The sequence below is a fragment of the Orycteropus afer genome, unplaced genomic scaffold (genome assembly GCF_000298275.1).
Source record: "Orycteropus afer afer isolate SDZICR_OR568_19922 unplaced genomic scaffold, OryAfe1.0 scaffold00227, whole genome shotgun sequence".
Taxonomy (NCBI): Eukaryota; Metazoa; Chordata; class Mammalia; order Tubulidentata; family Orycteropodidae; genus Orycteropus; species Orycteropus afer.
The window spans coordinates 173463-199457 of record NW_006921814.1 but is presented as its reverse complement, the minus strand read 5'-3'; the positions used below and the strand labels follow the sequence as shown (position 1 = coordinate 199457).

At 38.7% G+C, this 25995-nt stretch overlaps 1 protein-coding gene across 1 annotated transcript in view; it reads left to right on the top strand.

The window, feature by feature from the left end:
• Window positions 1-25995, top strand: part of AFF1 (AF4/FMR2 family member 1) — a 140054-nt gene that overhangs the window by 97559 nt on the left and 16500 nt on the right. Inside the window, 6 exon segments of the mRNA XM_042782047.1 lie at window positions 1259-1313; window positions 1438-1475; window positions 5032-5188; window positions 11413-12357; window positions 21195-21304; window positions 22314-22560. Coding sequence (XP_042637981.1) covers window positions 1259-1313; window positions 1438-1475; window positions 5032-5188; window positions 11413-12357; window positions 21195-21304; window positions 22314-22560 — 1552 coding nt within the window.

The following is a 25995-nucleotide window of genomic DNA, read 5'->3' as shown; positions in this document are numbered from 1 at the left end:
CACAAAGGAATGAGAAGGAGGAAGAACAGAAAAGTAGAGAGATCTGAAAATGTTTAATTATCGTGAAGTCTATGAAGAGAAGAAAAACACTGCTGAGATTGAACGGATTATTTCTCAGAAATTACTCATTCATCGAGTCCAGTTTTCTTGCAATTGCAAAGTCTTATCTTGGGATTTCAAACCTTAAGCCTGGAAACATTTGATGATCCAGGTGATCCTCGGCCATCAACCAACTGTGTAGCCTTAGACTATTTATTCTAAAACTTTAGACTATTTAGATTTTAATAATGCAGAAAAGTTATCAAAGGTTTTACATCTGATGAATTTTGATGTCTTGTACTGTATTATTGTAAAATATGATTTAAATTATATTTCATTTATATTTTACATCATAAGCCAATATTTAATGCATTGAATTTCCACTGAACCTTGAAACATACAATATTAAGCTCAAATCAAGAATCGTAAGATTAAGAAGATTTCATTTGTTTCAGATAATCTCTTGCACATTGAGTACGGTAGACTAAACTCTCAAACACTGTCTTGGTTAGGCCTAGGTTACTCTGATTTTCACATAACTACCTGTTCTTTGGAATTTAGCTATGCTGCTAAGTGAGGAGTGAGTGCAATGCCTTTGAACAAAAATACAAGTTAACTGTTGCACTCTCTGGCAACAGTTGCTTTGATAGCTTCATAGATCTTACATATTTAGTTCTTGTATAGCGCTTTTTATGAACCTGGCACTGTTTTAAATATAGAAAAGTATTCATTGATTCAATATTAACTCATTTGATGGTAATCATTTACTCTAGTTAAGCTAGAGAGTATAGAAGAAAATAATGGATTGTGTGTGTGTGTGTGTGTGTGTGTATATATATATATATATATATTTCTCTTTTTCCTTTTTGTTTGTTTTTGTGTAGGCCTTGTCTTCACTGATTATTAGGGGTTGGGAAGTTTAGTCTTAGGGCTGGCAGCCAATCTGTGTTCTGTGGTAGTTCTGCTTTTAAAGTTTAGAACATGTGGAAGATTGAGTTTTGAGATAAGGGCTTGTACTAAATTGGTTTCTGTGTTATAACTATAAAGCTTCCATTTGCAGGAAAATAAAGCATCTGATGAGTAAATAAGACTTATACCTCTCTCACTTTTCTTTTGTATCATTAGGTAGATTTTCTCTATTACATGGTAAAAGAAGTTTTATGAAACTTTATTAGACATTTTTTATAGTCTACAGTGTCTCTCTCCTTACCCATTCCAGCATGCTTGAAGATGACCTTCAGCTCAGTGACAGTGAGGATAGTGACAGCGAACAAGTAAGTTTTGTATACTGTGTAATATTAGGAGTCCTTTTAAATGAGTCTAACATATCTGAGTTGCTTATCCTAACCTGTTTTTTGTTCTTTTTCTGATCCTGCTTCCACTGTTGTGAATGCCTAGACCCCAGAGAAGCCTCCTTCCTCATCTGCACCTCCAAGGTACTGTGTGTGGATTTCACCCCATCTCTATAAAACATTTGTATTTTTCCACCAAATGAGAAAAGTGAAGCTTTATTTAGTACTTTCAGGTTTTTTCATGGGAAAGGAGATGGAGAATCACACTTAAAGGAAAAGTAAAACACTAGTTGCTGTTGAGTGGTTTCTGACACATGGAGAGGCCGTGTATCTCACAGTAGAACTGTGCCTGTGGTTTTCGTTGGCTGTGGCCTTTCAGAAGTAGATTGTCAGACCTTTCTTCTAAGGTACCTGTATGTAGGTGGTTTCAAACCATCAGTCTTTCAATTTATATAACCGAGTGCTTAACCCTTTGTACTATACAAGGACGCCAGTTAAAGGAACTCTACCACAACACACACCAAAAGAAAAAAAAAAAAACACCCACTGCCATCAATTTGATTCAAACTCATAGTGACCCTAAAAGACAGTAGAACCTGCCCCCTGAGGTTTCCATGGCTATAAATCTTTATGGAAACAGACTGCCTGATCTTTGTCCTTCAGGGAGCAGCTGGTAGATTCAAACCACCAATGGTTGGTTAGCAGCCAAATACTTTAACCAGTGCACCACCACAGTTCCTAATTAAAGGCAAAACCAAAACCAATCCACTACCATCAAGCTGATTCCAACTTGTAGTAACCTCAGTAGGGTTTCCAAGGCTGTAAATCTTTACTGATGCAAACTGCCTCATCTTTCTCCCACAGAGTGGCTTGTGGGTTCAAACTGCTAACCTTTCTTTTAGCAGCCCCAATGCCTTAACCAGTGTACCACCAGAACTCCTTTAGTTAGAAGAAAGTACCTATTTTAATACACTGGAACTTAAATTAGCCACAGAGGGGTTGTTAACTCTGTAAAAGAGTAAGAGTCCCTCCACTTACCTATCTGTATCTGCAGTGATTAATACTGTGGCATTTAAAATTTTTGAGAATTTAAAAATACATATAAAATGCTTTCCATTAGTATTGTATAGCCAATATTTTAAAAACTGAACTGAAGATCCCATTGTTTTCATGAAGGTGAAAGATTTGGTATGATCTCAAAAATTGTAAAGCTGAATTATTTCTACAATTTGGTTTCCATACTGCCCCTTTCCTTAGTTCTGTGAATTTTCAAATTATTTCAGCTGGTTTTAAAAATGACCTGCAGTACATTTTAGTGTGATAGAAAAGCACACTATGTAACTTTGTGAACAACTAGCCATGTTTCAGAAAATGTGAATGCTTTAATATATGAAAGTGGGAACTATTTGAACTAGTTGATTTATATGTAGCTTCTGTTCAAATAGACCTCATTTCCAAAAATTTGATGAGTTAGTATACAAAATACCTGCCCTGGTGGCATAATGCCTAAGGCATTTGACTGCTAACCAGAAGCCTGGCAGTTCAAACCCACCAGCCACCCCTTGGAAGGAAGACTGGATAGTCTACTTTCGCAGAGATACTGCTACAGAAACCCAAGGAGGGGTCACTATGAGTAGGATCCAACTCAATGGCAGTGAGTTTTTTATTAGCTATTTTACTTCCTTGAGATAGAACTATCCATTCAGAGAGAATATCAGCCTATCTTAAATCTTTATAAGCCTGACTATCATACAAGTTATGTTATAGTTTATGTGGAAGAAAGCCATGCAATTACGTGGCTAATCCATAAGGTTTGCTTGCTTATTTATATTCCACTTTGTTCAGTAATTTCTGGTAGGTGATAATGACTCAGAAAGTATGACAAAATAGCCTAACTTAAAAGTGGGAGAAAATTAAAACAAAATGTGTATGAATTGTTGAATGGAAAACCAATTTACTCTATAAACTTTTACCCAAAACACAATTTTTAAAAAGTGGGAGAAAAGAAAAAAATTAAAAAAAAAAAAAAAAAGGTATGATGGGATAATTGAGAGGCATGGGTAACATTGAAAGATTATACCATTTTGACCATCTGACCATCCCTGGCTTAACCTGTGAACTGCCAGTGTGAAAAGAGTCACAAACTTGACATGGCATTTTATATGAGTACCCAGTAGTATAGTTAGTTATTTATTTTTAATTTTTAATTTATTAAAGATTACTTCAATTGATGACTTTATTATTTTGAAACATATTTTAAATAGATGCGGAAACTTTTGAGATTATAGTTAACTATTAACTATTAGCTTTAACTATTAACCATCTAGAGCAAAGTTTTAAGATTGTATGTGTTCTCTCACCAAGGTATAGTTATTGCCCTATTCCTCAAACTTGCAGCACTTAATCTTTACTTTATCTGATATTTGGGATGTCCTAATATTTTTCATTCATAACAACGGGCCCATTTTATTAATTATACCAAAGAAGTGCAGATGGTATGCATTTGAGCTCACCTTCCAAAGGGACACCATTTGTATTTAGTAATCTTTGGCTACTGTGACAAGAAATATACCACAAATGGGATGGCCTTAACAAGCAGAAGTTTATTCTCTTACAGTTTTGGAGGCTTTAAGTCCAAGTTTAAAGTGCCAGGCTCTAGGGGCTGTGTGAAAGCCCCTCAACCTTGGAGTCCAGCTCTGCCTCTGCTCCCGGCCCACTAGAGGCATTTCTTCACTCAGACAGCTGCTGGCTGCTGAGGCTGAGAAAAGCCTCAAGGTTGACAAGTAAAAAGGCACAGTCCCGATATTACCAAACCACATGGCAGGCCATTAACTTAAGTCCATTGTAAGTCCCAAGGTTGGCAGGGCATAGCAGGCTGCTGAGCAACAACATGGCTACATGCAGGGTCCAAGCATGCCATAGCCTAGAGACCATTCTCAAAGCTTTTCCTTATATAGAGGAAGCAGACCACATACCCAAAGGCAGCTACTCAGCTGCTTGTGGTAGATCCCACCATGGAGTTGATTGCCAGTCTCATCATGGGGAATAGCTACAACTAGCTACCCAGCCACTCAACCACTCAACCAGGCCCAGCCAAGTTGACAAACCAACTGAACTACCAAAGCTACTATATAGTTAGTTCTCATATAGGAAATACAGAAAGAATTGAACATACCTGGCTTTTCTTTTATAAATTAATTTTCTTTTGGTTATGTAAAGCAGGGATTAACTTTTTCTTACAAGGACCAGATAGTAAATATTTTAGGCTTTACTGGCCTGTGGTCTCTGTTGCCTCAACTGTTACGGCACAAAAGCAGATACAGACAATGCATAAAAGAGAAAAAAATGGGTGTGGATGTGTTCCAATAAAAGTTTATTTAGAAATTCAGGCAGCCACCTCAGGCCATGATTTATGAGCCTTTGGTATAAAGGACCTCAGTATATCATTTATATTTAGTATGACTTGAAATGTTCTTCAGGAGTGAAATTTCACAGGCTTCTCTTTTATAGTTATTTGGTAAACTTTTAAGGGTTTTTGTCTGCTTCTTAAGTGGGACCTTCTCTCAGCTAAGGGATATGGTAGTCTCAAGTAATTTTGAGGCCCCTGCTTTCGAGTAGCAGGAAAATGGTCAGAGAGTAGACAGGGAAGAATTCCACCTTGTATGGTGTCTTCTAATTTTATCTTTTGGTTGCCTTACAGTGCTCCACAGTCGCTTCCAGAACCAGTGGCATCAGCACATTCCAGTAGTGCAGAGTCAGAGAGCACCAGTGACTCAGACAGCTCCTCAGACTCGGAGAGTGAGAGCAGTTCAAGTGACAGTGAAGAGAATGAGCCCCTAAATACTCCGGCTCCTGAGGTACTGGGTCCCCCTTGAAGCAGCAGCCTAAGATGGCAGCCTTCTCTCTTTTGGGCATAGAGTCTGCTGTGGTTCAGAACTGACCACGAGATTGAAAAGTTCTGTCCCATGGGAAATGCTTTGCTGCTTCTACACTGTGTAGATCCATCTGTTTCTGTTTACTTATTTCTTACCAAATATTTATCAGTGGAGGTTTAGAGGAGATGGCTTCTCTCTCCTGTTTAAAATGATATTTTTTTTTCTCTGATGTTGCTAAAGTTGTTTGGAAGAACAACTTGTTAGTAATATATGCACACCATTTTCTTTTCCCTTCTTTTGAAAAAGAAAACTTGTTTTCAGTAGGCTGATGTTTAATATTAATGAGAATTCTTTTTGAAATTTTAGGAATGTATGAATTAAGGAAATCAAATGGAGGCAGCCTTATTTAGCAAAGGGCAGGAACATGAACTAGAAATAAAGTCATCAGGGGTTCTATTTTTGAATTACTAAAAGCCATGCATTAAATTGATGGCAAAGTGATTTTGCCAGGGCTGTGTTCTTGATCCTTCTGCCCCATGTAAAGCAGGAATAATTGTGCTTGCCTGTCAGCCACCCTTGGGAGATATTAAAAAGATGAACAAACAGATGAGACTGAAAATTTCAAGCACTAAATTTATCTAGAGGATTTATGCTATTTACTCAATTGTTGAGCACATGAAATTGATAGTAAGAACTAACAGGGTTGTCAGATGCCCTCAAAACTTGGCGTAGCAATGTAAAATTGTGCTGGGCAAGGATACTTAGTGAGAACGGGTTATTCTGGAAGGCATCTTAATTTTTGATGAACTAGACCACCCTTTAAAGCAAAATTTATTCTACTTATTTGAGATATGGAATGCCAGGAAATGAGGCTTTTTAATTAAGAAAGCATTAGTGTTTCTTGTGTTAGTTTGTATTAGTTTTCTGTATTAGTCTCTGCTATTTAGAAAGCAAAACAGTTCTACTAGAGCATTAATAGAATACATCTACAGGTCACGTTGTAAGACTTAAGAGCCTTTATAAGGTTTGAGAGCAAAGAAGTCTGAGAAAATAAGTGGGTGTCATTTTTTGTTAGATATGAATCTATGTCGGGCACAAAATAAATGCTTCATATTTTTGGAGTGAATGACCATGGATCAACATTAACTGTACTTGATGTCCCTTTCAAATTTTTGAAACATAGTGTACTGTATCAGTTCCTGAGGTTCTTTGTTGCCTGGTGTGATACTAAAATTTTAATCTGATAAACCTTGTAGACTTCTTAAATGTAAGATAAATGTTTCCATTCTGCTTTATTTTTTTTTAATAGTCTTACTAATAAAAGGCTTTTTTTTTGTACCTGTGTATTTATGTAAAAATCCAGGTTGGTACAGTTAGTATATTATGGACTAAGGCTCATCTTCCTCAGGAATATTTTCTCTTTGTTTAGATTTTAAACCTGTAACTTCTCCCCAATAAGTATTTAAGTGCTCCCCCCCCCCAAAAAAAAAAGCTCTGGTGGCATAGTGGATAAGGCACTTGATTGCTAACTGTAAGGTCAGCAGTTCAAACCCACCAGCTGCTCTGCAGAAGGAAGACTGGGCAATCTACTTCTGTAAAGATATACAGCATCAGAAACCCAATGGGAGTTGCTATGAGGTGGAAACAACTCAATGGCAGTGAGTTTGGTTTTTGGTCCCCCATTTAAAATAAGTATCTACATTACTGTAAATCTCCTAGTTTAATTTTCTCACTCTTTTCTATAGTTCTTCTGTTTTTTAATACTGAGAAATTTGTTTGTATGGCTTCATTTTCAAGTCATCTCATTTGATGAAATAGTGTCAGTAAGCTTACAAGACTAAAGCAATTTATGCCTGCCAGTGTATGGATTCTATTTCAGTATCTGCTTTAGAGTGTGAACCAATAACATAAATCTGAGCTTTACAAAATGCAGTCTCCAGGTCCAACTTATGGGCAACTCGCAGTTGCTCTTCAGTGTTATGCAAATTTACCCTTGCTTTGAGACTGTTGAAACCAGCTTCTACTCCAGCATATTCTTCATCACCTTCACTTGCTGCACATGCAGCTTGTAAAGCATTGAAAAGGTTTTGAACCTTTTCTTGCCCTAAAGAAAGGCTAAATAAGAACTTTATGCACTTGTTCTGACCTACAAATTTGACTTACAGAGAGTTAGGCACTGATTTTGTTCCTAAACTTGTATGTGGGAAATACTTCCTAAGTGAAAATAAGAAACCATTCTATTCTCGTTATTCAGAGTTCTGCTCCATTTCTTAATCTCTTCATTGTCCATACTTTTGATAGTAAACTACCTGGCACTAATTGTCTATTGGGCTCTTGATGTTTTATCATAAATTATTCATCCATCAACCCTACAAAGCTGATAGCTGCCTTTATCCTTATAAAGTACCAGAACTAGAATTCAAACCCTTAACCATTGAGCTCTGAAGCCTGTATTTTTTCTTTCCCTTGTACACCATGCTACTTCTCTCCTTCCTCCTTTTCTTTCCTACTACTGTGATAATGTGAGCTATTGTATTGTTGTTGTTGTTGTTATGTGCCGTCGAGTCGGACCCAACTCATACCGACCCCTCCTTGGGTTTCCTAGGCAGTATCACTATGGAAATAGATTGCCCCATCTTCCTTCTGAGGAGTGGCTGGTGGGTTTGAACTGCCAGCCTTCTGGTTAGCAGTCAAGTGCCTTTGCCACTATGCTACCAGAGCTCATTTGAGCTATTGTATAGCTCAAAACTTTTTATTCAGTACTATGACTCATTTATAGGAGCTCTGGTAGCATAGTGGCTAAAGCACTTGACTGACTGCTAACCAGAAGGCTGGCGGTTCAACCCACCAGCCACTCCTCGGAAGGAAGGTTGGGCAATCCTACTTCCATAGTGATACTGCCTCGGAAACCCAAGGAGGGGTCGCTATGAGTCGGGGCCGACTCGACGGCACATAACAACAACAACAACAACATGACTCATTTTAAAATACATTAATTTTTGCCAATTTGAAAGATTAGAGAAGTAAAGGGACATATGAGCAAACATTTATTAAAACCCTTAATAAAAATTACTCATTTACTTTTCTGTCTCTCTCAATTTACAGTATTTGGTTTGCACCCACACTAGGAAAGCAGAAGAGGCGTGGGGAAAGGCAGAGGAAGAAATAAAAGTGTAAACTTTGATCCTATCCAAAATGTAATACACTTAATATTTATCTTAAAGTCTGTTTTTAATCAATCCCTTACATAAGAATTTGATCTCAACACCCAAATAATATCTAAACTTAAAGGAATATTGGCCATTTTACAACTATATACTACTTGGGTGCAAAAAAGGGGTTACTCCCTACCTCTTTCTCTTTCTGAGCACATCAGTTCAATTTTGCCCTGTAATTAGGCCATGTTCCTCCTTTCTGGACATTTTTAGGACCACAGTGGAAGAAAATATGTTTTATTTCTGTAACCAGGACATTCCTTTAGGGACTAGTAAATGTATCTTATGCTGCCCTGTTTCAGGCAGACAAAAAGCAGATGTTATTTATACTAGGAATGGCTGGCTTTTTTTGGTTCATGCCTAAATCCTCTTCTGAAGCTCATGCCAGTGGTTGGGATGCGTTTGTGAACAGAGCATGTGAACGAGATAGAGCCACACCTTTCCTGAGGAAGGGTCAGAGGTTCAGCTTCCTGACATGATTGGCAAGTCATATCTCTTACAGCCTTCCCCAGTCAGTTAACTGCTGGTGTTACCACATCCTCAAGTCTTTGCAGAAAATGTTTGCCAAGTAGGTGTGGTGTGCTAATCCTTTTTCTACACTTAACAATCATCATGTTTTGTTAGACTGTTAAGTACAGTTTTAGACTACATGAGACAAAAATGCCTGGCACCTGATAGTTTTTTTTTCCTTCTCTCTTCTTCTCTCCTTCCCTATATCCCTTGAAATTCAAATGAGAGCATGGTTATAGATAGAATTGAGCTTTTAAAAGAAGTATGTTATAATAAACAGCAGTGTGGGATAAGCAAAAAAATGAATGATGCAGTATGGTCCTACCTAGTTTCTTTAAGTTCCTCCTACTTACGCTTTTGAAATCACACTAAGCCCGAACGAAGTACCTGGCTGATCATTTTATTACCTAGTCTTACCCTGGCCAAAAAGACTTTTACATCATATACATGTCATACATGTATTAAATTTGTATGTTTTTATAGAATTTTTAGACTCTAGAGTTGAATATATTCCACTTGGGAAAATTGTAAACATTCTGACCCCTAAAAACTGTCCACATACTGTTGTGGTCTCCCTATCCATAATCCAATCAGTTAAAATCCCATGTAGAGTTATCTTTCAATACCTTCCTAGTTCATTATGCATATCATTTTGTTAACTCATTCAAACCACCTTTCAGAAAGGATTTTATGGAAAACATGCAGCATGTATTACTCTTAAAAATATAGAACCATTACTCCATTAGTTGCTAATATTTTTCTATGTGATATAAAATTTATAGGTACAGTATTATACCCATAGGAATGCTCAAATAAACATTCACTGTTTGTAAAACACTATAGTAGAACTTGGAGATAGGAAGGTCTGTCATTCTGTCAATAAGATTTCAAACCTAGTTGGAGAGCTGTGGTTAGATACATCTATAGTTTATCAGCAACAAAAGTTTTAATAGCAGTTCAGATAACAGTGGCAGCCAGGAACTGTTGTTTATTTGCCAAAACAGTTGTGCAGGTAATCAGTGTAATCCCACTGCTTTTTTGGTTCTGTGGAGCCTCCCTAAGTTTGTTAGAAACATCGGTGCTATTTCACACCAGGTTGCCTTTAATAAGAAAATGTGTTTGGTAATTGTCCAGACTCCAAATGGGACTAGTACTTGGCTAATGTGACCTCACTTCACTATTCCTGTTAAGGTATAAAATTTGAAAATAGGCATATATTTGTGATATACTGGTAAACTTGTCACATGTAAATATTCATAACATTTTTAAGTAAATAAAAGAAGGGAAATCAAGTTCTTTTCAATAGAAAAATATGTTGAAAAGAAGTGTAAAGCAAGAAACTCATGAATTATCGTTTATTCATTAGCCTTCTGAAAATTGTTTATACAAGGATTCTTTTTGATTCATATTTCCCTTGTTGTTATGTTGTTATTTGCCGTCGAGTCGGCCCCGACTCATAGCGACCCCTCCTTGGGTTTCCGAGGCAGTATCACTACGGAAGTAGGATTGCCCAACCTTCCTTCCGAGGAGTGGCTGGTGGGTTTGAACCGCCAGCCTTCTGGTGAGCAGTCAAGTGCCTTAGCCACTATGCTACCAGAGCTCCCTCATATTTCCCTAGTATTCTCTAATAAGATAGTTAAATGTGCCAAAATATGTCATGTTTGTTTAAAGTATGCTTTAATTATCATCAGGACAAAATATTTACGTTGCGGAAATTTCTCGGCATTTGTCAACGTCCTATTATTAGTATCTTCTACAACCAAATTCCCATATCACAAAAAATTTTAAAACTCTTTTAAGAGTTAATTATCATAAATTTTGACCTAAATTTACCAATAACCAGTTGCCAGCAAGTTAGTTCTGACCATAGTGACCCCATGTGTTTCAGTGTAGAACTGTGCTTCATAAGAGTTTTAATAGCTGATTTTTTGAAAATACATCACCAGGCCTTTTTTCTAAGGCACTTCTAAACCAAAAAACCAAACTCACTGCTGTCGAGTTGATCCTGACTCATAGCGACCCTTGCTTGGGTTTCTGAGGCTGTATCTCTACAGAAGTAGATTGCCCAGTTTTCCTTTCGAGGAAACCTCGAACCTTTTTGTTAACTATTTGCACCACAAAAGGACTTCTGACCTATAATTGTTGTTGTTGTTATGTGCCGCTGAGTCAGACCCAACTCATAGCAACCTCTCCTTGGGTTTCCAAGGCAGTATCACTATGGAAGTAGATTGCCCAACCTTCCTTCCGAGGAATGGCTGGTGGATTTGAACCACTAGCCTTCTGGTTAGTAGTCAAGTGCCTTAGGCACTACACTACCAGAGCTCCTAACCTATAATTACAAGAGGGTAGATATAGGACTTTTATTCTTAAGTTTAAAATGATTGCCTCTCCCTTGGACAGTTCTGTACAATTGAATGGCTACACACAAAATAATAGTTAACTTCATTGATTAACACTTTGCTCTTTTTCCCTTATTTTCAGCCTGAGCCTCCTACAACAAATAAATGGCAACTAGACAACTGGCTGACAAAAGTCAGCCAACCAGCTGTGCCTCTGGAGGGCCTTGGGAATATTGAGCCCCCACATCAGCATCAGGACAGTAAGGGCAAGGGTAGCAGTGACAGCAGCACCACTACTAGCCACGAGCATTCTGAATCCAAAGATCCTGCCGCCAAGAGCTCCAGCAAAGCTCCCCGGGTCCCTTCTGAAGTCCCCAACCCAGGCAAGAGAAGCTGTCAGAAGTCGCCTGCACAACAGGAGCCCCCACAGAGGCAAACTGTTGGAACCAAACAACCCAAAAATCCTGTCAAGCCCTCTTCCCAGGTGGACTTGCGGGCCAGCTTACAGGTAGAAAATGAGCCAGGACTTCTTCCTTATGGCTCCAAAGATCAGACTTCCAAAGACAAGCCCAAAGTGAAGACGAAAGGAAGGCCCCGTACTGGAGAAAACAAAGAGTCCAAGCCAGTGGTGCCCACCCCCAGTGAAAGGAAGAAGCACAAGAGCATCCCCCCTGCCTCCTCCAAGGCACTCTCAGGCCCTGAACCCTCAAAGGACAGTGTGGAGGACAGGAGCCCTGAGCACTTTGCTCTTGTCCCCCTGACTCAAAGCCAGGGCCCACCCCACAGTGGACGTGGCAGCAGGACTAGTGGCTGCCGACAAGCGGTGGTCGTCCAGGAGGACCGCCGGAAAGACAAACTCCCATTGCCTTTGAGAGACACTAAGTTGCTCTCACCGCTCAGGGACACTCCTCCCCCACAAAGCTTGATGGTGAAGATAACCCTAGACCTTCTCTCACGGATACCCCAGCCACCTGGGAAGGGGCGCCGCCAAAAGAAACCAGAAGATAAACAGACTCCCACAGGCAAAAAACCTGATTCTGAGAAGAAAAACTCAGACAATTCAAGCAAATTGGCCAAAAAGAGGAAGGTAAATGTGTGGCTTCCCCAGAAAGTATGTAATGTACCTACTGCTGGTTTGGGATTGTCCCTTTAACTGGCCTTTGATTTAAAGCCAGCTCTGAGTTGTCTCAGAAGAGGTTTGAGATCTTCCTTTAAATTTTATGTATCCTTTGCTTTCTGTACCAGAGTTACGCCTTCAGTCTGGACTTTAATCAGTGCTACCAATTCTGTGGTCAGAGGCATGAACAAATGCCAAGCTTTTTCATCATTCTTTACCAGTTTGAACAAAAGATGAGGCAGCTATTAAAAGCAATAGCTTCTTTTAGATAATGTAGCATTTGGGGATAAAATTTCATTTATTCTGATAACATTAGTATTTACCATTTGACTGATTGGGCCTTGTCCTGTAAATTAAGACCTCACATAAATTGAAATGTTAATTCATATTCTAAACTACTGAAAAAGCTGCTGTATACTAAATTGTACTCCTTTAGTATGATCTTTTTAATGCCAATATTACATACATATTTTAACTGATGGCCATCTAACACTTCATTATTTTGAAATCACCAGATTCATCATTTGTGATCTCCATTAATGACTTTTATTAATAAGCAGATCATTATAAAAAAATGTTTATGGCTATTAAAGGAATGCTTAGGATATCTTGTCCGGTAATATAGGCTGGAATGGTGTAAAGTACTAAAAAATCTTTTTATTGTATTTGTTGAAGTTTAAGGAATGGTATATTTAAAACTTTTAAAATCTTTACATTATTTAAGACATTCTATTACTTGGAGATACTGCTACTGGGGACAGTCTCCTTAACGTCCTTTACTGTGGACCATTGAGCTTTTGATCTGGTGTTTGCTTTCTGATGATGAAGGAAGGATTGGTGAGTTTTTCCCAAGTGGCATTCCCAAGCAAACCTGTCTAAGATTGAGAGAGAAAAATACAAGGGCCAACTTTTTTCTACTGAGAAGAAATAAAAATTTTAATACTCTTACAACTACACAAAAGCACATCATACTCAGTTGTAGAAAGAACAACTATTGTAAAAAAGATAATGAAAGACTGCTATCATGTCTGTGATTCAGGTGATTAATCTACAAGGTTTAAAAATACAGTGCAAATGAATCAAATCATGTAGTGTAGCTGTTTTCTCCAGAACCGTGCCAAAAGAGGTGGGAAGATGTGTATCATCACCATAATTGCAACAGGCAAGTAGAGTGGCATAGGATCTAAAACCAAATAAAAAGGCCAAACTCAACTGCAGTCAAGTCAGTTCCAACTCACCACAACTCCTTGGGTTTCCATGGCAGTGTCTCTTGAGGGAGTAGATTGCCCAGTCTTCCTTCCAAGTAATGGCTGGTGGGTTAGAACTGCCAACCTTCTGGTTAGTAGTCAAATACCTTAGGCACTGTGCCACCAGAGCTCCTAGTTAGTGCTAATTGGTGGTGCTATTTCAGGTTGAAAAGGGCATATTCGTGTGTGTGTGTGTGTGTGTGTGTTTTAAAGTTACAAAACTTCAGAGGGAAATTGCTAGGAAAAACTACCTGTATCTAATACACTTGAGTAAGCTTTGACTTATTTACCTCCTCCACCTGGGAAATCGTCTGTCACCTGTATTCCATAGTCTTATATCCATTCTCCTGACACACCTTATGCTAACCTGCATTACCTGAAGTGGAGAGGAGCCTCAGCATATAAAATGTTTAATGACTAGGTGGAATTGTTAGAAATTGGAGAATCTCCAAGACAGTCCTAAGACCAGTTCATACCCCAATACAGATCTCGAAGCATTGATTACTGCTCCAGAAAGGGAAACACATAGCTCAAGAAGTGCTCTTCTGGTTCTGTATGAGAGCTGTGCCCTCCATATGCCTTTCCCAGCCCTTGGCCACGCTCCTCTAGGGCAGCTTATTTATCTTTCTGTCTAGAGGTTGAAGAAATAATGATTCTCTCATCTTAATCAAGTGCAGGACTTCTTTAAAGTTTTAGTAGCACATGGGAGATGTGGCTCTTGGAACAGTCTGCCTATCTGATGTGGTAGTGACAGGATCAGGGTCTGAACCAGTATTTCCAAACCCCGGCTACACCTGTGGGAGGGGAAGCATTAGTACTGATGGCAGTTACCCCCTCCCACGAATGGTGTTTACAAAAGATCCTCAGGTAATCCTGATGCCATCAAAGCTGGAGAGCCTTGGAGCAGAGCTTTAGTACAGGGCCCACAACTGGGCAAAAGCTAGTTCTTGGGGAAAAAAGAATTCCTCATGTGTTGATTTTAAGGCATCATGGAGCCTAGGTAACAGGAATTCCCTGCCTGAATTACATCATTAGTTAGAAATTAGTAGAAGCTTTTGGATAAATACAAAAATTATTCTACTATATATATATTTCATGTTCAGAAAATTATGTCATTTTTTTATATTTAACTCTTGGATCCCAGGTGGGAGATACTAAACTTGTTGTGTGATGTTTTATCAGTTTTGACTCCTAGTGATCCTGTAGGACAGAATAGAGCAGCCTTATGGGGTTCTTAGGCAGTAATCTTTACAGGAGCAGATTGCCAGGTCTTTTCTCATGTGGAGTGGCTAGTGGGTTTGAACCACAGAGCTCTTAACCACTGCATCAACACTCCTTCCTTTTTGAACTTACTAACCTCAAAGCCCTGTCAGGCTTTCTACTTTTCTTCATCAACACCCTGGCTTTGTTTGTTCAGGGCCTCTGGCTCTATCCAGCCCTCTGACAAGCACGGTTTCTCCCCTGAGAGTCTGGTTTGTGGGCCTGGGTTCCCTGTGCCACAAGGCTTGGCATTCCTCCTTTTAAGTTTGTGTGTTTTCCCAAAAATTTGAATAGTGAAGATTTGTTCAGCGCCATCTTCATTTTAAGTGTGACCATTAGGACAAACTCTGAGGTTGTGATCAGAACATTTGAAGAATGTGCCCAGTCTTCACAGTAGTGGAATTAAATGTTTTATTCAATGTCCCTTTAGAGTCTCTCACTCTCCCAGCACACAGTTTGCAGAAATTTCAGAGAATTTCCAGATCCTGAAAGACAGTTTAGACTTAAAACTGTGAGAAGATGATCACAAAGAGTTAATGGTGAATAACAATTGTGATGAAGCTGGTGGATGTGGAGTCCATATAGAAATGTACCCATGTTTTTTCACTTCTAGAAAGCGTGGCTAGAGAACAGTTTATGAGAAAAATAGAGAAAATTGTGAAGATAAATAGACATCAATTAACATTGTACTCCTTACATAAACTTTAGAATTTTTTCAACCTGATAAGTATTTGAAAATGCCAACCTATTTCTTCTACATAAATTTTAAACCAAGCTTAAGTTTTCTACATTGGAAGACAAACTGAACATGAGCAGTACAGTATTAAGCACAAGCAAGCCAGTGCAATTAGGAATATTTTTAAAACATGCCTGACATGCAGAGAGCTCCATTTGTGAGCCAGGCATTGTTCTAGGCACTTAGAGATAATATCCCATTTAATTCACTGAGCTTCTAGCTTGCCTTTTAAATAAATTGATAAAATGTCTCAGCGTTCATTAGACAGATTACTGCACTAGGAACATCCATTTGAGGTCTTTTTTTTCTTCTGTCTAAATACTTGCTTCAGTGACCAAGAAGTTTAGACATTTTTGGACACAAATTTCAGTTCTGTCATACCTTTGTGTTTTGAGGAGTGGAGAAGGGAAGTTGTAGAATGTGGTAGGTGGGAAAATGTGCATTCTTACTGCCTGAGGATGAGTCATTCAGTTCTTCTGTCCCACAAAGATCCTACTGCCTTTTCTTGGGTTGTTTCTGCAGATCAGTGTCTCTCAGATATTATCTTTCAAAAGCAAGGATTTGAAAAGTCACCCCTTATAATTTTCTAAAGCCACTTATATCTAATTTTTTCATGTCTGTTAGTTAACCTAAGCAGAGCCTAATAAATGTGGTAGCTAACGCTGTTTTAGACCATGTAAATACCTATATGTTCCCTCATCAAAATGATGAAGAAAAAGCAGATTGATTTTCCTTTTCTGTAACTCTTAACGCTAGTGAATCTGTCTTCTCAGTGAGTTCCTGTCCCCCCCACCCCCGTTGTTGGCTCTAACTAGGACTTTGTGTCCCCAGTGTCTTTCTTATTGAACTTCTTTGAGAGGCAAATCCCAAAATGCTGCTTCTCCAGTCTTCCTATGCTCCAAGAGATAGAAAACTTTCTTGCTGTCCTTTGGGGGAAGATAATAGTCATAAAGTGTGAGTGCTGAAAAACATTAGAGGTTGCTTGTTCAATGCTGCCTTTATAGATGCGAATCCGGAAAGGCTTTAACATTCCTCAGCTGTTTAGTAAAAGCAGATCTTGAGCTCAGGTATCCTGATTCTTCCCACTCCAGTGATCTTTCTATTTCACACATACTTTCACACATACATTTCTGTTTCACACACATGTTTGTGTGTTCAAGTGTATATTCTGTGTTCTTCAGAGAGGCACAAGATCAGAGATCAAGATCAGTATAGTGACTCTGGCAGTTACAGCATTATCCCTGGCTCAATTCCTCCTTTGCCCCCACTCCTGCCACCAAGTACCCTCTTATACTCCTCCGTTTCAGTTTCCATTTCACGTGCCCCACCCACCCATCACAGGCAAGCTCCTGGAAGACTATAATTTTCCACCTGTTAGAAACTCTCTGGACCAAAATAAGTGTCCATTCTAAAACAACCTTCATTTTCCCCTCTACCTACAAGTGCCTAGATATGATGAGCCATTTGCTGGGAGAGGCACTAGGCTGCCCTGGAGGCATTCTCTTACAGAAACTGGCTTGACTTTGCACAGTCCCTTCTCTCTTCCTTTTATGGTTTTCATTCTTGCTCTTTTGCTGGACTCTGTCTGTGGAGCAACATTTGGCAGATAATCCATGGCTGCCTGACTCAACAGGTAAAGAAAAGCAAACTGTCAGTCAGGACCAGATCACCAGCCACCAGCTTCCTTTTGCTCTAGGTGCAGGCACCACCAAGACACTTACCAATAGGAAAAGAGAACTTCTGGAAACCAGACCTTAGACCAGAATCCCTGAATTAGGAGGGATGTATGGATAAGCCACAGGGCTGGAGAGACTTTTCTTCCTTCTGAGGAGAAGAGTGCATAGCTCTCAAACTGATTTTCAGTGTATTCTTGACCCAGAAAAATCTAAAGAATGCCATGCCTCCTCTTTTCCAAGCAGTTCATGTTCTTGGAATTCAAGTCGTACATTCTGCCACCCAGTGTTGCACTGCACCCTCTTTAGTGGCTCTTTTCTCAATCCATCCACTTAAAGTTTTAGTGCTATGTTGCTTCCAGGGACTTCAGCTGTGTCCCTCAGCTGCTAAACTTAATTTCCATGCTAATTGGCAAATACTTAGTGAGTGCCTGCTCTGGGCGGCAACTATTCCAGACAGAAGATGACAAGATTCCAAGTGTCCAGTGTCCAAAAAAAAAAAAATACTCTCCTGAAGCCCACAGGCTTGAACTAAACAGTCTAGGCAAGCAAAATTGACAGGAGAATATTTTTCCCTTATTTATTTTAATGGCTTACTTTCCACTAGCTTCTAGAATTCTAAGTTGATAAATACCAGTATAAAGTACATTATTGCAATAAGTGCCAATACAGTTGTTAAATACAACATTGAATTTAGTGCTTAGTTATTTATTATTTGTTGTTCCCTTGGGTTACTGATGGGTTACCAGAGTTATAACCAGTTTGTGAAGACTGACAGACTATGAATCTAACTTTCATGTGCGGTTTATTAAGTCTGCCACTTTGGTTTATAGTCAAATGTACCATATCCTAAACATTAAGAAAATATACAAACAAAAACTAACTCTCCTTCCACCTCCGGGGTTTGGTATTTTCTTTGGGAAATAACCTTGTGGGTGGTTTATGCTTAGTTTTGCCTTGGGTACTTCTCCAGTGTGTCATAACTGCCTGGAAGTACCTACCATTTATATATTACTTACTAACCACCTCATGTACAAGTTAATATCCATCTGGATATTTCAGCAATTTTTGAGACTTTTCCCAAAGACAAATTTCCCATCTTCTTGCAGTGCTTTCCTCCAGCAGAGCTCATTAGGGCAAGTCGTGCAGAGAGAACTCAGTGAACCTCTTGGTGGCAAGGTACCTTGGGTGCAGTAGATGCTCACTGGCAATAATAGGGGTCTGTTTTAACCCGGTCATTTCCAATGTATTCTTTTTCTCTCCACCAATCTGTCACATCATTGCATGAGATATTTGTTTGCAAAGACCCATCACAAAGCCCCAGCAGGCTTCTCCTGACATGTGCCAGTCTTCTTCACTTTTCCTGAATCATGCTCCTGTGTTCTGCTGCTGGCATGTGAGAAACAGCTATAGAAACTTTGCTGTTGCTTTCAGCTGTGGGTTTATGACATGCTTATTGACATCACATGTTATCTCCCTATTAGAGCCCTTAAGATAAGATTTTCCCCAGTCTTCTGTAACAAGTGGCTATATTTCTGTGTAAATGATTTGTTTTTATCTTACCTGTGTATTTTATACTTCCTTCTTTGCATTGTCTACTTAGAAGTTCAGTTTGCAGATTAGTAAAGTATGTAGAATAGCGTTGTCTAGTAACAACAGAAAGCAAGCCACATATATCATTTTAAATTTTTCATTCACCACATTAAAAAAATCTAACAAAATGCAACACAACAAACACACTGCCATCAAGCTGGATCTGACTCATAGTGACCCTTCCTTGGGTTTCCGAGGTGGTATCACTATGGAAGTAGATTGTCCAATCTTTCTTCCGAGGAGTGGCTGATGGGTGTGAACCACCAACCTTTTGGTTAGCAGTCAAATGCCTTAGGTACTACACCACCAGAGCTCCTAAAGGGGAGACAATAAAAGAAAACCAGTGAATGTAATTTTATTAATAATTTAATTTCATCATAATATATCTAAAATATTATCATTTATATAATGAATATTAAAAAATATTACGTATCTTTTTCTCCCATGGAAGTCCCTGGGTGGTTCACATGGTTAACACACTTGGCTGCTAACCTGCAGGTTGATGGTTCAAGAACCCCCCAGAAGTATCTTGAAGAAAAACCTGGTGAGCTACTTCTGAAAAATCAGCCATTGAAAACCCTATGGAACACCTTTCTACTCCGAAACACATAGGATCACCATGAGTTGGAATCAGTGGTTCTTGTTCTTTGCATGAAGTCATTGAAATCACTTTTCAATTTGAACTAGCCATTTTCAGATGCTCACTGGACACAATGGGCCATGGCTCCTGAACTGGAGTGTGTAGGACAATGCGGAATCAAAGGCCTCTAATACTATGAACTTTCCCTTGGCTTTAATTTATCTTTTCTATCCATAGTTTTCACTTCTGCTTAATGTTCTCACTTGGCACACATACCATGAGATTAAAAACAGGTGTCTTTATAAGCTACCTTGAATGACTCCATTTTTGAAACAAGACAGTGCATAAATGATTAAAGTGTTTTTCCAAAGAAGCCTATGAAAGACTGGGTAGAAGTGCACACTCAGGTACATTTGTTTACAGAGAAGGAAAGGAATGTTTATCGATTTCCCCTCCTTTTGAGAAGGGCCAGGTTACTTACTGGTGTCTGGGCAGAGCTTAAGCCTACAATACCTTAATTTATTCATTTTTCTTGGACAAATTCAGGGAAAAGAGAGACAGTGGTGAAAACAGGGACCTTCCACAACCAGTTAATGTGAATAATGTTCCTTTTAGACTTTTAGAGAGGATTTCAGGTTTTTTAGGGATTGTCCTAGATTGACTGGTGGTGTCCCAGATTTCTAATGCAATGAACTGACAGTTGGAGGAGTTTAGTTCTAAATGCACATCAGAATTAATTAAAGGACTCCCACCAATGACTTCACTGTCATTTGCTAGAGAATATGTGGGTTCTTTCTTCCCATGGTGCCGTTTCTTGCTAGCAGGGGAGGTCAACTGAAGTCCTAAGTCTACATGTTAGACTTATTTCAAAGTTGGGATGCATGATCACAGGTAAAGACAGAAGAACATGAAAAAGAATTTAGAATTGTAAAGAATTCTTTGGTCTTCTAATGACTACATATATTTATTTAGCACTTTGGTTGGTAGAGATGGGTACTCTTGAGGTACTTGTAAGTACCTCCTGTAGAGTTAGTATTCCCTTCCTCTTTTTATTCCCCACCCCTTAATCATATTTATCAATTTTTTAAAAATAAAAACATGTCTCTATATATGTAAAGACAAAAAAAATATTTTTTGAAAAGGAAATTATATCAGTGAAGGACAGAAAAAAAAGTTAGCCAGAATCCTAAAGTAACTATTTTTATCTAATCATGGACAAATCCACAAGTTTTATGTCTTTCTAATTCTGTCTGTGGGCTATACAGAGGATTTTGTAGCTGATTTCTTTTTCAGTTATATAAATTATTTTTTGTTACAAAGAATGCCTTAAATAGTCCATGCTTAATTGTATGCAAATAATAAAAGAATACATGTAAGAGGATATAGTTCTTTTGAAAGAAGGGGTAAAACTCATAGTATCACCGCATGCATAATTTGTTGTGCATATGCATATTTCTCTTATATTTAGGAAAATCCCAATGATGATAGATGTCTACTTATTCTTCTTCATGTCAGCTATTACTTTAGACATCTTCTTCATGGGTGTGAAGAATTCTCTTTCCTTTTGCAAACGTACTATGAGTACATATGCTGTGTACATATAAACAGACTTAAGAAGTCTTAAAAATCCTACTTATTTTCATTGCCTTTGCTGTACTTCTTTTTCTGTTTCACTTGTACAGTTTGTAATTATTTTGTTTGTTATACTACGATCATAGAGTGAAGCAGAAAGAGACCATGATAACAAGAAAATCAGACTGGAGAAAGAAACCGTATCACAGTCATCATCTTCATCTTCATCGTCCCATAAAGAGTCTACTAAAACAAAGTGAGTATAGAGATTTCATAGTATAGAAATTTTCCTAACAGCTGAATTTAGTTTTTTTCCAAAGGAATTTGTTCATCTATATCACATCTAATAAGGAAAATGCTATTATTTATTATCCTGCTTTGCAGATAAGGAAACAGGCACAGAAAGATAAAATGGCTTGCCCAAGGTCGCATAATTCTTACTGAGGGGAGCCAGCATTTGGATTCCAGGAGCTTGGCTTTAGTGTCCTGTCTTTCAGTAAGAGTCTAGGAGCTCTGGTGGTGGTGTACTTAAAGCATTGGGCTGCTAACCAAAAGGTCAGTAGTTCAAACCCACTAGCTGCTCCATGGGAAAAAGATGATTCAGTCTGCTCTATAAAGATTTACAGCCCTGGAAATCTTGTTGGAGCAGTTCTACTCTGTCCTATAGAGTCCCTACGAGTCAGAATCTATTTGATGGCAGTTGGTTTGATTTTTGGTTGAAAATCTGCGGGTCTACTCACTTGACTGTGGCAATGATGTTACAAGAAGGATGGCAGATGAGAGGTGGTAATGCCAAGAAGTTGTGAAAATAAAAACTAGCTGTTATTTACTCTCTGATTGATTTGAGAAATCACTTTGCAGAGTGACTTGACAGAAACAGACACACAGTGTTTCCATGTAGGAGCTGACACAGATTGAGAGAGAGAAAACAAAAGAGTCGGAAGTAAAGATGACAGCTGGGCTTGCCTTATTTCAGGGAAAGGTTCACATTGGGGAGCAGTTAAAGCTAGACCTACTCAAGGACATTTAGGACCGTTGGAAGACTCTGCAAACACATCAAAAAAATCATGCAACCACAATCTGATGGGTTACTAAGAAATAAAGCATCAAAAAGTCCCTGAAATTTCACCTCTTAACAAACAGATTTTATGCTCTGTGATTTCTCAGCCTGTTGCACCAGCAGCCATCTGTCCTTATAACTAAACAAGTAAGTTGCATGATAGCTATTCTGCTTCAGCTTACTTTTGTGTGCTGTTTACCTCCAGAACACTCAAGCCCTCCTCTGAGCCCTCAAAGAAGGAAATGCTTCCCCCACCACCTGTGTCGTCATCATCCTCATCCTCCCAGAAGCTAGCCAAGCCTGCACACAAGAGGCCAAAGCGGGAAGCAGACACCTGTGGCCAGGACCCTCCCAAAAGTGCCAGTAGTACCAAGAGCAACCAGAAAGACTCTTCCATTTCCAAGCACAGAAAAGTAGAAGGAAGGGGGTCTGGAAGCTCTACAGAACACAAAGTAAGTCGGGGAACTGGGAACTTTGTAATATGTAATGTATTGGTGTGTCTTTGCTTTAAATTCCCAAATCAGTTTACAAGTTCCTAACGATGGTACTTCATAGCTATGCATCACTTTTAATAAGGCAGTAATGAGCTGCTTGTATTTAAAATTCTACCTATTTGAGGGAGAATATAAGAGTTAATAATAGTACATAAAATTTTAGGTGTCAATTTATTCTAAAAGGTAATGGCTTGGAGGGAAAAAACGTAATAGGTTTTTGTACTAACTTTCTGTCAGGTGTTCTGTTTTTTAAACTTTTTATTGTGATTTGAATGAAAGTTTACAAAGCAAATTTGTTTTCCATTCACCAGTTCATACACAATTCATTTCATGACATTGCAATCCCTGAAACATAACAGCTCTCTTCCCAATTCTTCCCTGTGGTTACCTTTTACCTGTGTCCTCTTGTGTATGCATTCCTGCCTTCTGAGTTTTCTCCCTGTGCAAATACTGTCCTTCTGATCTCCCATGGTTAATTGGTGTAAGGAATACACCTCCCTGGTGCACCTAGTAGGCCTATTGTTTGGCTGAAGGTTAAACCACAGCAACGCGTTCGCTTCCAGGCCTAAAGGGTGACGGGAGCTCTGGTAGCATAATGCCTAAAGCACTTGACTGCTAACCAGAAGGCTGGCGGTTCAAACCCACCAGCCACTCCTCAGAAGGAAGATGGGGCAATCTACTTCCGTAGTGATACTGCCTTGGAAACCCAGGCGGGGGGTCACTATGAGTCAGGTCCGATTCGACGGCACATAACAACAACAACAACAGGGGGCCATAGTCTCGGGGATTTCACCAGTCTCTGACCTAGTCTTTTTATGATTTTGAGTTTTTTTCCCCTCTCATTCTGTCCTCACCCACTCCACTTCCATTGAGTTGATTCTGACTGATAACGACCCTATAGGGCAGAGTAGAACTGCCCTATAGAGTTTCCAAGGCTATATAAATCTTTATGGAAGCAGACTGCCTCATCTTTTTCCTGCAGAGCAGCTGGTGGGTTTGAACTGCCAACCTTTTGGTTAGCAGCCCAGTGTTTTAACCACAGCCACACAGAGCTCCCTTTACTGTATCTGGGATCTCTAATTTTGATCCCTTTCCAAGTGGTTGGCAGTGGTACCATTTAGTTCTTCTGACCTTGGGATCTTATAGGCTGAGGTTCCTATGGTTGATTAGTCCCTTGGACTAATTATTCCTATGCATCTTTGTCTTCGCTCTTCTTTGCTCGAATATAGAGTCCAATGGTAGCATCTTAGACAGCTGCTTGCAACCTTTTAAGACCTCAGGGGCAACTCACTAAAGTAGGATGTAGAACAGTGTTCTTGTGCACTCTTTTATGCTAATTGAGCTTGATGTCACGAGCCCATGGACCCAGCACTCACTCTCCTAAGGTTTTTGGTTGTGACTAAGAAGTAATCATAACTTTACCCCTTGTTAGCTCTGTTACATATATGGACATTTTTATAACACATACAAGTAATTATATAGAAATATCACCTGCCATACCTAGATGTGGTAATGAATATATTCTCATTGACCTATCCATACTTGATTTTCTTGCCTGTCTACCTGTGTGTTCACTTGTAAATTAACGTTTGTAAATTATGTAAATACTATTACATACACAATAGAGCATTATCAATAATAATTCTATTGTGTGTGTAATAGTATTTACCTCTGTTATCTGTACCTCTTGTGCACCTGTCCTTGTCTTCCTTTTCCTTAGTGAGACTGTGCTGGTCACTTGCTTTTGATATATTGCCTTTCCCTTCACCCAAATCAATACATATCTCTTACCAAGACAAGAATTTTCCCTCCCCTTCCCTCCTATCCCTGGTAACCAACAGTTTGTTTCTGTGTACAAACCTTTTCTTAACTTTTTATAATAGTGGTCTCATACAATATTTGTCCTTCTCTGAGTGACTCCTTTCACTCAGTATAATGTCCTCCAAGTTAATCCACATTATGAGACGTTTTGTGGATTCTTCATTATTCTTTAGTGTTGCATAGTATTCCATTGTGTGTATATACCACAGTTTGGTTATCCATTCATTTGTTGATGGGAATTTAGGTTGTTTCCATCTCTTTCGTATTGTGAATACTGTGATGAACATGGGTGTACATATATCTATTCATGTCCTGGATCTCGCCTCTTTAGGTATATTTCTAGTAGTGGGATTTCTGGATCAAATGTTACTCTGTTTCTAACTTTGAAAGGAAGTGCCATGCCATTTTCCACAGTGTTTGCACCCTTTTACAGTCCTGCTAGCAGTGTATGTGAGAGTTCCAGTCTTTCCACATCCTCACATTTGTTCTTTTCTATCTTGTTGAACTTTGCTATTAGTGTTGGGGTGAGATGGACTCTCATTATTGTTTTGATTTGCATCTCTCTAATGGCTTATGATCACAAGCATTTTTTCATGTATTTGTTTGCCACTTGAATATCTTTTTTGGTGAACTATTCATGTCCTCTGCCCATTTTTTAACTGGATTGTTTGTCTTTTTGATGTTGAGGTATTGAAGTTTTCTATAAATTTTAGAGGTAAGTCCCTTGTCAGATGCACTGTTACAAAATATATTTCCCTCACTCTGTAAGTTCTTTTTTTTACTCTTTTTGAGAAGTATTTGGATGCACATAAGAACTTAATTTTTAGAAAGTGCCAGTCATCTAGTTTATCTTCTGTTTTTTGTACATTTTGAGTTATGCCCTATAGTTTATGTATGCCATAAATTAGTGTCCCTAAATTTGCCCTATTTTATCTTTGATGAACTTCATAGCTTTGGGTTTTATGTTGAGGTCTTTAATCCATGTAGAATTTGTTTTTGTGTGTGGTATGAGGTATGGATCTTGTTTTATTTTTCTGCAAATGAATATCCAGTTTTACCAGCACCATTTGTTAAAGAGACTATCGATTCCCCATTGAATGGATTTCAGCCTTTTGTCAAAGATCGGCTGCCCATAAGTGAATGGATCTATTTTTGGATTTTCAAGTTTGTTCTCCTGGTCTTACATGTCTGCCAGTGTACCAATACCAGGCTGTTTTGACCACCATGACTGTATAGTAGATTTTGAGATCAGGGAATGTGAGACTTCCTGCTTTGTTTTTGTTCTTCAGTAGTGCTTTACTTTTCCAACTGCTCTTTCTTTTCCATATAAAATTAATGTTAGTTTTTCCGTGTCCTTAAAGAATGTTGATAGAATCTGGATCAGGATTGCATTGCATCTATAGATTGCTTTATATAGTATGACATTTTCACAGTGTTCAGTGTTCCTATCCATGAGCATTGTATTGTATGTTTTACAATTTATATAGGTCCCTTATAATTTCTTAAAGTTGTATTTTGTAGTTTTCTTTGTGGGAAACAAAGAAGAATTACCGATAGTTGGAAGATTTGGCC